The 12463-nt window shown below is 41.2% G+C and overlaps 1 protein-coding gene across 5 annotated transcripts in view; it reads right to left on the bottom strand.

Moving 5' to 3' along the window:
* The window catches only part of spg11 (SPG11 vesicle trafficking associated, spatacsin), a 73677-nt gene that overhangs the window by 25626 nt on the left and 35588 nt on the right, over positions 1–12463 (bottom strand). For all 5 annotated transcript variants that reach the window (XM_046356514.1, XM_046356500.1, XM_046356507.1 and 2 more), the window contains exons 17-22: positions 12141–12247; positions 11500–11645; positions 2671–2841; positions 1791–1857; positions 1438–1603; positions 112–320 (exon numbers count right to left, since the gene is read on the bottom strand). In XM_046356514.1, coding sequence (XP_046212470.1) covers positions 112–320; positions 1438–1603; positions 1791–1857; positions 2671–2841; positions 11500–11645; positions 12141–12247 — 866 coding nt within the window. The remainder of the gene's footprint in view (positions 1–111; positions 321–1437; positions 1604–1790; positions 1858–2670; positions 2842–11499; positions 11646–12140; positions 12248–12463) is intronic.

The following is a 12463-nucleotide window of genomic DNA, read 5'->3' on the forward strand; positions in this document are numbered from 1 at the left end:
TATTTGGCTAAGGTGTATGTAAACCTCTGACTTTAACTGTAAATTTATTTAGCAGATGTTATTGCGGGTGTAGCGAAAAAACCCTACACACGTGTGTATGTGTAGGTTTACCCAGTAAGTCTTTAAGGGAGAATGTGCTGGTCCCTCCAGGCCTCTGGGTCCGGAGTCGGAGGATCAGACTGAGGGCTTTGAGGTCCACCCTCAGCTTTAGGCTACACACACCCAGGAGCTCGCAGAAACACACACATGCAGCTGCCACAGAGGGAACGCTGAAATGCAGCATGGCCAGGCTGTAGGCCTGCTGCGCCGCATGACTGAGCCTGACACAGGGAAAAGACATACAACATATTACAACACAATGTGCACTGAGTGCACAAAACATTAGGAACACCTTTCCATGACATCGACTGACCAGGTGAATGCCATGATCCCTTGTTGATGTCACCTGCTAAATACACTTCAATCAGTGTAGATAAAAAGGAGAAAGGTTAAAGAAAGATTGTTAAGCCTTGAAACAATTGTGATATGGATTGTGTGGGTGCCATTCAGAGGGTGAATGGGCAAGACAAAATATTTAATTGCCTTTTGAACTGGGTATGGTAGTAGGTGCCAGGCGTACAGGTTTGTGTCTAACTGCAATGCTGCTGGGTTTTTCACACTCAACAGTTTCCCGTGAGTATCAAGAATGGTCCACCACCCAAAGGACATCCAACCAACTTGACACAACTATGGGAAGCATTGGAGTCAACATGGGCCAGCATCCCGGTGGAACGCTTCCGACACATTGTAGAGTCCATGCTATGACAAATTTAGGCAGCTCTGAGGGGAAAAGTGGGTGCAACTCAATATTAGGAAGTTTTTTTTTTACACTCAGTGTACATGACTTGTATACCGGGTCGTCCTTATGAACTCAATCGCTTTTTGAACTAAATCTTCCATACATGTTTGCCCATGGTAGAATAATTCAAGAGAATACTGTCTTAACCGACGACAGGCATTAAACACACAAACACCTCAGATGATGTAAAATAGTCTGAGCTACAACATATGCGAAAATGAATATAAAATGACGTGTGCCACCGAAGAGTAACAACGATAACAGAGGGAAAAATAAAACAAGGATAAGTGCTTGCCCAAGCCTCTTGTTTTTATGTTAATACAAGTTTCAAATAGTTTGGTTAGTGACGTTAAGGCACTGAGGAGGAAGGCGTCTGACACTTCGAAATGTAGTCCGGCCTGCTTGTCCCTGATAAACCTCAAAGATCATTGTAGACATCTGAGTGCTTCGTTTTTTGGTTCCAGGCATAGTCATCATGTCCTCAGGTGAGATGTTTTTGGGGATGTACTCCGCTTACTGCAAACCATATCGTCTTTGTCGTGTGCCGTCTGTTACTCTGGTGTCAGTTGAAATTTCCTAACGGAGTCCGATATACTCACTGTGACTTCACTTCGTTGGAGTTGGCTAGCTGTTGGACGAGAAACGTTCCGTAGGCGAACGATGGTCGCCCGTGACGCAGATAGTACAGGAAGTCGAGGTTCTCAATGAGGGCGTATTTACTGACGAGGTGAGGACTGGAGAAATGGGGCAGCTCCACTGAGGTCTCTATTGGGGGAATTAAACATGGACATATCACACAACGTTTTTGAAGACACAAATGATCACCAAACAATCTACAGCCTTAGTTAAACCCTAGGGTACGTCATCTTATGCTAGGTGAGTTACAAGAGCATAAATTGATATTCAGAAGTGAGCTTAAAAAAAGAACATGTTCTTTCCGTGAAATACCTACCGGTGGAGCCGAGTGTATTGGCAGACTGCCACCCGAACAGTCGAGATGGATCCAATGGATGTAAAGACTAAAAGGAAAGACAAGTCAAATATATTGTCAGCAGAAATACTTCCGCTGCATACAAAGTCTTTATTTTACATTGCACTTAACACCACCATGTACACAGTCCATAACAAGTGCCCGTACAAATATTCCGTTTCGGACAAACAACATTTCCTTTAAAAGCACATTGCTCAGCCTACTCCACAGGTTTCTCCATTTGAATTATGCCCTATTGAAACTGTGGGAGGATGGGCTGACATTTCTCAATGTATTTTCCAGCAAAATATTAGTGCACTGGTTTCATACCTCATCAGGATAAAAGTGGAGCCATGCATATCCACCACTCATTAAAGGGATTGCTCCCTGCTGTCTGTAGCCTGAGGGGAAGCTAGCTGTCCGAGCGCTGGCTGTTTAGCCTTTAAGCGGTGAAAAGGCAATTACCGTACCACAGCAAAAAAAAGTGCAGGCCAGACCAGACACAAGCTATCTGATGCAGACACATTGATGAGTTTCAAGGATGACGAGTTGATAATACACACTCAAAGTCAAAGTTTAGCTTCGAAGCTGTGATAGTGTGTAGTGCGCCGTGCTGTGAATGCAGAGTGTGTGTATAATGTGCTGTGAAGATGCTGTGTGGTTCTCTATAATGCTATGATTAGAGCCTAGGGCCTTTGTTTGCTCAGTGATGAGCTGAATGCTAATGGTGTACTCAGGACCAAACCCTATTATTCAGTTCCTTTATGCATGTGGTAAGTTACTGTATGATTTGTAACACAGCAAACACACACAAGACATTTAGCAAACAGATGATCTGGACGGTATGGATGTGGCAGAGTACCTGCATGAGGTGGTAGACAGAGATATCGGATGTGGTGGCAGTGGTCCCTCGTGGTCCGCTCACAGGGAAGAGCGCCGCCTTGAGCTTGGGGTAGGGGCTCAGGGCCATCTTCAATAGCTGGGGGTCCACCCTAGACACAGAGCTTCCAGCCCTCTCCCCCTGACTCACCACCTAAACAACACACAAGACAGGAAAACTAAAATTCATATATACCAATCCTGGTGTTTGTGAGTGTGCTCGTTTCGCCCTTGGAAAATCCCTTTGGGCTGGGGTCGGGAGCTGAATTTGTATTTATTAAGGATCCCCATTACTCTTCCTGGGATACAGATACATTAAGGCAGTTATATACAGTCGTGGCCAAAAGTTTTGAGAATGACACAAATATTAATTTTCACAAAGTCTGCTGCCTCAGGTTGTATGATGGCAATTGCATATACTCAGACCGTTATAAAGAGTGATCAGATGAATTGCAATTAATTGCAAAGTCCCTCTTCGCCATGCAAATGAACTGAATCCCCCAAAAACATTTCCACTGTATTTCAGCCCTGCCACAAAAGGACCAGCTGACATCATGTCAGTGATTCTCTCGTTAACACAGGTGTGAGTGTTGACGAGGACAAGGCTGGAGATCACTCTGTCATGCTGATTGAGTTTGAATAACAGACTGGAAGCTTCAAAAGGAGGGTGGTGCATGGAATCATTGTTCTTCCTCTGTCAACCATGGTTACCTGCAAGGAAACATGTGCAGTCATCATTGCTTTGCACAAAAAGGGCTTCACAGGCAAGGATATTGCTGCCAGTAAGATTGCACCTAAATCAACCATCGGATCATCAAGAACTTCAAGGAGAGCGGTTCAATTGTTGTGAATAAGGCTTCAGGGCACCCAAGAAAGTCCAGCAAGCGCCAGGACCGTCTTCCAAAGTTGACTCAGCTGCGGGATCGGGGCACCAACAGTACAGAGCTTGCTCAGGAATGGCAGCAGGCAGGTGTGAGTGCATCTGCACCCACAGTGAGGCGAAGACTTTTGGAGGATGGCCTGGTGTCAAGAAGGGCAGCAAAGAAGCCACTTCTCTCCAGGAAAAAACATCAGGGACAGACTGATATTCTGCAAAAGGTACAGGGATTGTACTACTGAGGACTGGGGTAAAGTCATTTTCTCTGATGAATCCCGTTTCCAATTGTTTCGGAAAAAAGCTTGTCCGGAGAAGACGAGGTGAGCGCTACCATCAGTCCTGTGTCATGCCAACAGTAAAGCATCCTGAGATCGTTCATGTGTGGGGTTGCTTCTTAGCCAAGGGAGTGGGCTCACTCACAATTTTGCCAAAGAACACAGCCATGAATAAAGAATGGTACCAACACATCCTCTGAGAGCAACTCCTCCCAACCATCCCGGAACAGTTTGGTGATGAACAATGCCTTTTCCAGCATGATGGAGCACCTTGTCATCAGGCAAAAGTGATAACTAAGTGGCTCGGGGAACAAAATATCGATATTTTGGGTCCATGGCCAGGAAACTCCCCAGAGCATTATCCCATTGAGAACTTGTGGTCAATCCTCAAGAGGCGGGTGACAGAATGCCAGGGCGGATTGCAGAGGTCTTGAAAAAGAAGGGTCAACACTGCAAATATTGACTCTTTGCAACAACTTCGGGTAATTGTCAAGAAAAGCCTTTGACACTTATGAAATGCTTGTAATTATACTTCAGTATTCCATAGTAAGATCTGACAAAAAATATCTGAAGACACCGAAGCAGCAAACTTTGTGAAAATTAATAGTGGTGTCATTCTCAAAAAACTTTTGGCCACGACTGTACACAATAAAATTTAAAAAAGACATTACATAACACTTTTCTCAACACATTAAAGTACACTCTACTACTGCATACAGGTATCTACAATACAAAATCAATGTGTATTTGTATGCGTGTGTCTGTGTGTCTCAGGGTGGGTGGGGTCAAGGAACCTACGGACAACAGTAGGCGAATGATACACTGTTTTGTTTGCACATTAATGTGCTATCTATGTGCCTGTCCTGTCTCTGGACAAAAAAACACGAGGTTTACTTCCGTGTCGGTTTATCTTCCTCATAACACTGGATGTTTGTTTTGTTGTTTTATAAGGGAAGAGATAAATATCAGTCAAGTGGCCAACACATAAATAGGCATTACTCTCTCCCTTTTTCCACACAGTTTTTGCTTCTTTATTTTTTTTTATTATTCAATTAATTTAGTATACATTTTCTTTGTAAATTTAACCCATTTTGATTTTCTTTAGGAGGGGAGCAGGAACCAGGCAAACCCCAGCTACAGAGCATATGGGGTGGGAATTGCTGTTTTCATATTGTACATGGGGAGCTGTGGGCCAGGAAGTGCACAGATAGGGCTCTACCTGTGCAGAGCACAAGCCCCTTTGCTTTTCCAGTATCTAAAGTGCCCTTTTGGGTGGTGGCAGTGCTTCATTTGGTGCCAGATCCTGTTCGGCACCTCAGTTTTGGATTGTTTTGTTCTGGAATCCATCAGCCGAGATCCGGTACCTCTTGTAACATAAAACATTATTTTTACTGTTTGCAAAGTAAAAATTATAATAAAAGCAATCAAGAGTTAATTCAAGTTAATCCTGTGTTATTCTCCTGGCTGCCCCCTAAAATTAATGTGAAAACAGTGCCTGATATTCTAAGAATTGATCAGTGTTGGCCTGGCCCGGGTTTATGTTTTGCACAACATTGTAGCCTATTTTAACAAACGCATGGCCATTGCTGTGGTGAGAGAGAGAAGTGCGCCTGTATTTCTCACCGAACCAGAATGAGATTCACTTTCTGTGATGTCTCTCCCTGCTCTGATATAAATTAGCATGTAACTCTCACCTCTCCAGCGTTGCACTTCATCATTTATTTCCTTACAGAATCACAGCCGTGGTGAGGGTGCTGGAGCCATCACAGCACCACTGATACATTTAAATACATTTGCCAAAGTTATGGAATTACTGCGGTCAACCAATACAGGGCCTTTCGCAACATTTCATATACAACAGCAGGAAAACACAGATCCTGCTGAAAAAAGAAGACTAATCTGTCTGTAGGCTGCCAAGTTATCAACTTTCAAATAGACCTATTGAGCCGAACAGCATTGTTTTACAAAGTAAAACAAGAGAGAGATGAGTGCATTGGCCATCGCCGGTGAGCGAGCTGCGCAACATTGGGTGAGTCAGGGAAACTGGATAGCTTTTTTAGGACTGTAAAATCCTCCTCATATTGTACAATGTGTGTGTCTCCATAGGCTATTGACGGATTTCAGACAAGGTTGTTTTCATTGATCACAGATTCTCAATTTGTCCGTGTCAAAGTTCCTTTGTTCTAAAGTCTCTAGTCATCTAAAATGATATAGAATTGTATGAAATGCTTTTCTAAAAGTGACCCATGACCACTAAAAATGTTCCTTTTCCGCAGTCTGAAAACCTGCTCCAGGACCTCAGACTGGGGAGAAGGTTCACCTTCCAACAGGAGAACGACCCTAAGCACACACTCAAAACAGCGCAGGAGTGGCTTCGGGACAAGTCTCTGAATGTCATTGAGTGGCCCAGCCAGAGCCCGGACCTGAACCGGATCGAACATCTCTGGAAAGATGTGAAAATAGCTGTGCAGTGACGCTCCCCATCCAACCTGACCAAGCTTGAGAGGATCTGCAGAGAAGAATGGGAGAAACTCCCCAAATTCAGGTGTGCCAAGCTTGTAGCGTCATACCCAAGAAGACTCAAGGCTGTAATCACTGCCAAAGGTGCTTCAACAAAGTTCTGAGTAAAGGGTCTGAATACTTATGTAAATGTGATATTTTAGTTTTTAATGGCATATTATGGGGTATTGTGTGTAGACTGATGAGGAATGAAAACATTTGAATAAGGCATTTCAAATAAGGCTGTAACATAACAAAATGTGGAGAAAGTGAAGAGGTCTGAATGCTTTCCGAATGCACTGTATATTTAGTTGGCTATTGGCTACTGATGGATTCTGGGTTCTAACTCCTAAACTGGGGATTATCAGGTATCCTAATGAAATATTGGGTGCTTAGGTTTAGAGGGTCTACATCAGAAGTTAATAGTAGGATTTGTAGGCGGAAGGTATATAGTGTGTGCAATTAAGCTTGTAATGTACTGAGTGTAGGGAAAGTGATCACATGGCAGGCAATGATAAGGGGAGAGAGCCATGGATTAGTGATGAAGAGGGTTGAGGTCAGGTCAGGTCACGTTAAGGGAAAAATAACCGTTTATTTCCCGTATCACTTATTTTCCTGCCTAGCAATGAAGATACAATGTTTAGCGAGGAGACGACTCCACCCAAAGTGGGGTACAAATACCACCACTAATGTAAACATGTTTTTGTCTGTTCAGCTGTTCGATCCTTTGGGAAGAATACACTTGGTTTAAGCTTTCATAGTGCCAGTCTAGTTCTTACTCTGATAATTAGAACCTAACACTACTCAACCTTTAACCAGCCACATATGTTTAAACTTTATAAAGCCTGAATTAATGTAATAATTAACTGAATTATTGCAAACAAATACCTGCTTGCACTTTTGCAGGCTGTCCAACTACCAGGTTGTTGTCTTCCTTGTCCACAATGACAACAAAGTGAATGGATGAATGCAATGAATTCTTCCAAATTGGGGATTTCACTTGCTGTTTCCACGATGGTGTAATCCACCATCATAACCTTTCTTTTTACTTCTCTTGTTATGTTGGCTATTTTCGCATGAGCTAGGTGGCTGGTAGTCTTGGCTATTTCTGCATTATCGCTCACATAATAGAATCCGCAACACTTTTCAACACAACAAGCTCCTGGGTTTGTAAAAAATATATTATTTTAATTTAAAGGGAAATTTCACCTTTTTTCAACTTCATATTCATCATCTTCAGCACCAACATACCGTATGTGAAAATGCCGCGTTTCTATGTTTTGTAGTAAAAAAGATAATGTGTTTCCAATGGCATTATTAACCAATTAGTAGACAATTAGTAGGCAATGCCTATTCATAATTGGTTAAAATCACATGATGCACACCGATGACGTCATTAGTCTGCCTCACTCTTCACATAATAGAGTGCGCAACACTATTCAACCCAACAAGCTCCTGGGTTCGTAAAAAAAAAAAAGTATAATATTTAGATTTAAAATGTTTCCAAATGGCAATATAATTTTTTAGAACTGCAAGCCGACAAGCTGGTTGAAATAATTTTTTTATTCCACCTGCCAGCTGATTTGTTTGCGGGTCAACCTCAAGGAAACGTAAGTATCAGAACCGATGCAAGACTAATGTGTACTGACTTTTTCTACTTTGATATATTTTTGCTTTATACCTACGCTGAACCAGCATAGGGCCATGTACCTACCACAAGGCGACCACAAACAGTATTGAAAGCAAAGATAGCATTCCTTCAAGAGATTCATCTCTGACCATCAGGCTACACCCGTTTAAACAGTTCATGGAAAGGGCAGGGTTTCTGCCCAGGATACCAAAGTAGGGCTCGTGGGACAGCAATTTTGATTAAGAGTAGTGTCTCCCTCACATGTTATTTCCGATCCAGATGGCAGGCGTGTTATTGTTAGGGGATAACTTAACAATAGGCCTGTAGTGCTGGCGAATGTGTATGCTATGAATAAGGATGACAGCAACTTAATCAAAATCATTATTTGCCTTATTTGCAGATTTGAACTCCCGTTATGTGATTCTGTGTGGGGACATTAATTGTTTTTTGAATCCGGTACTCCACCGTTTAACAAATAAGAATATGCCATTATCCCACAGAGCTCAGGATATTATGTCTTCTTAAGTTTGATGTCTTTGATTTGTGGCAGCAGTTAAAATCCCACAGAATCCCTACTATTTTTTTCCCTCCCGTCCACCACTTATTTTCACATATTGACTACTTCGTTGTTGATGATAAAACTGCATCTAGTCATATCTGATCACGCCCCCCTAGTACTACCGTCAGTACTACCATGAAAAATAAGCCTCATAAAACATGGTGTTCTGTGCTGCTCTCTGAGCAGAATTTTATTAACTTTGTCTCAGAGCAGGTACAGCTTTTCTTAGAAGTAAAAAAAAAAAAAATCAGAAGACCCTTCACCCAGCCATTTATGGGAAACATTGAAAGTGTATATTAGAGGGCAATCATTTATGTAGCCAAAAGTAATAAAAAGCGATCCAAGGACTTCAAAATGGATATCAAAAGGGAGACCTTTCTGACAGACCAACAGTACGTTGAGCACCCCTCACCAGAGCTACAGAAGCTTAAATTCAAAAATGGATTTGATCTCTTATCAACAAATCAGTTCGAGATTATGCTTCTGAAGATCTGTCATTTGGTTAACAAGCAAACAAACTTTAAGCCTGTCAACTGTGTCAAACTACTGCATCGCGATTAATTTCACAAATCTGCACGCATTCTGATGGTATATAGAGTGATCATACAGAGATTAACAATGCATTTAAGAATTTTTACTTTTTACCAATCTGAATCCAGTGGGAATGGTTCTGAAACTGATTTTTATTTCAAGATCTGCCAAAGTTGACTTCGGACAAACTGTAAAGTCAGGATTAGATGCTCAACAGGCAATCGCCTGTCTTAAAATGGTCTACTAAGATAACATATGGTGTTTGTTAAAGATGGTGATATTTTTTTAAATAAAATATTGAATTTGGCCATCACTACTATAGCCCATAGAAACGCATTGAATAACACATTAAATAATAAGGAATACAGTTTAAGTGTCTCTCCTATATCTAGGCAATATAAGAAAGCTCAGAAACATATCTATATATTTTTAGACACATTTAACCCCTTTTTTTGTTGGCACAAAACTAATTCCATTGATGAAAACAAAAAAATGGTACCTTCAGACGAGTCCTGTTACACTGATCGGGGTCGTAGGACAAAACGGAGAACACCATCGTGTTCGTGAGACTCATCTTTCATTTCAGTTTCTATATTCGTTTGTGCTCATATTTTGGAGGCCAAACCGTACAGACGTTTTCAGGATGTCTCCTGGTCTGACAAACGACGTTGTAGCTCTGCCACTTTCCACCACATGTGGAAGGCCGACATAGGCGGATGAGGTGGATTGAGACACAGCCCATATATATATATATAAATAAATAAATAAATAAATAAATAAATAAAAAATAAAACGATTCCTCTAGTTTAAACAGACAGATTTTGATGGGGATTTTTTATTATGTTAACTATTTATTATGTTTATTATGTTATGTTAACTTGATTGAGGCATGTGAGTGTCAATCGACTCTTAAGGATGAATCATATTGTAATAGAAGAACCGCTCTATTACGCAATACCTTTTTACAGAGACTCAAACGTAAGGGCGGCCTTGCATTGCTGAATTATCAATATTAATATTGGGCTGCAAACATCATGTCATAGTGGCTACTCTATCACTGCCAGCAGCAGTATATAACTAGGTTAAACAATGAGATTGTCACATACATACTGTCACATTCACACAGAGTAGAATATTGTATGATTACTGAGATATTACATTTACCTACAGAAATACATGCGGAGATGCTGATATTAACATAGGGCAAATGCATGCTGATATTTACACCAGCAGTTACGATAGATACCATAATAAGCAACAACAAAAAAATCCACTTTAGAGAGATTCGAGGGACGCAATCTTTGGAGAGTGCTGCAAACCAGATTAGTAGAGCACAGATATGCTGTAGATCCGGACGTAGCAGAGTTGCTGAGGGAGGATGACGATGCGGTCATAGATGAATGTCTATTGTTTGATGGCACTTGGCACAAGAGAGGATTCACTTCCAACTAATATGATTTCAGCATATTGCACCTTTAACTGACTTAAATTTGATTTCAATGCACTGTTGAGTCTTCACATAGGAATGAATGGTGTCACGTTATACACGTCATATCTAGTCATTGGGCATGGTGTTATGGGATTTGTATTAATAATGACTCAATTATGTATACATTTAGCTTAGAATTATAACTAAACAGAATACTACTCTGTTACTGTATGAATGTATGAATCGTATTATAATCATAATACTGAATATAAGGTGTGTAGTTTTAGTCAAGAATTAGAACAAGGACTTTCTGTTCCTTGGTAGAAACGAATGGAGCTATCGTCAGACCGCCTGGAATACTGTGTTCCTTACAGGACATTCTGTCCCCACCCAGGGAGGGGAGAGACCTTGGGCTTGTAGTAGATTGTTTAACAGGTGGCAGACAATGTGAGGAGGCTTGTGAACTATATTGCCATTGTATCTGAGAGGAGGAGGGACATTTATGACAAAATGTGAGGTATATAAACCAATGTACATGGTATTATAACCGGAGCTCTCGGGAATAAATGCTATTGATTTATTTTGAGACTGATCTTTGTCTATTTTATGCAAATAAGAACCTTACAAATGATTAGAAACAGACAAAGTGTTTTGCTTTGTTATAATTGAATTGGTTAATGAACATATAGGAATTAAATCCCTCTAACACATACCCAATAAAAACATGAGCATTGAAAGTTGGTTGTTTTGTTGTGATCATTTTACTATACTGTATGAGTCAATAGATTAGGTTTTGTCTTGCACTGATGGAGCTGTTCACCTTTTGGCCAATAGCCTGGTGGAACCAGCCTGATCACCGCGTTCCAAAAATGGCTTATGCATGAAATGCCTGTTTCCTGCCTAGGAAATCGCTGAAGGCAGAATTATAAGGTGAGATACCCTCGTGCAGTTATCACATAGCATCACGCGGTTACCAAATATAATGCTTTTGAGGAGAGAAAAAGGTCCAGACCTGGTCGATGCCACCCGGGGCAAACATGATGGTAGCGAGGGCCAGAAGACTGTGTCCTTCCAGGAGCATGCTGCTAACCATGGCCTGGCTGCCTGGGATGAGGACCTGGGCACTGGTCAGACTGGCCTGGAACACGCGTTCTGGATCTACAGGACAGAGACACACAATTATTTAATGGTTATGACTCGTCAAACTACATGTCAAAAACAAATACGACATCAGCAGCCTGGTGTTCCAAATTGTATACCTGCTCTATACCAATAGAAGTATTTATGATATGCTAATCTAGCAAGCCAGGAAACCGAAAGCAACTTTCCAACAGTGTTTTAGTTCGCTGTTTGCTTGCTAGTCAGTTCAAATGATGACCGAACATATCTGTTTAGACTGGAAACTTTTATTTTAACAGAAATGTAGAACTTCTTGATGCTGTCAAAATCAGGCCATCATGGCTGTCATGGTGACTGGTACCCGACTGTCTCTTCTCCTCCCATGGAATCCCTGATGGCTAACAATAACATATCCTGACATAATGTAAACGTTATGCATTACTCTCTCTCCCTCAGTGAAATTAATAAGTATATTTCATGATTCCAAGGGTTAAGAAATCAGAACCCATCACCACATAACTAAAACTGCAATACCTGAGAGGTCTCTGGTAATCTCTTGCATTTTCACCAGCATTTCAAACCATGGGTGACTTTCATATAGACCATTATCAGCTAGAGCAGGGCAATTCCTGGGTGTCAACCTGATACAAAGAAAGAAAACAAAGATGGAGCATGAGCTATAAAAACATACAGTATATTTCACAAATGCAGTGTCATCTGAGCCACAAATAGCTTCAAATGGAGATTGTTTGTTTGACAATTTAAAATACTTTCAAAACCAAGTTCAGTAAGCGCCTAATACAAGTAATACAATACATTAGCTGAATCTCAAACCGAACACAAGTCAATCTCAACAG

Source organism: Oncorhynchus gorbuscha, linkage group LG01 (assembly GCF_021184085.1).
Source record: "Oncorhynchus gorbuscha isolate QuinsamMale2020 ecotype Even-year linkage group LG01, OgorEven_v1.0, whole genome shotgun sequence".
NCBI lineage: Eukaryota > Metazoa > Chordata > Actinopteri > Salmoniformes > Salmonidae > Oncorhynchus > Oncorhynchus gorbuscha.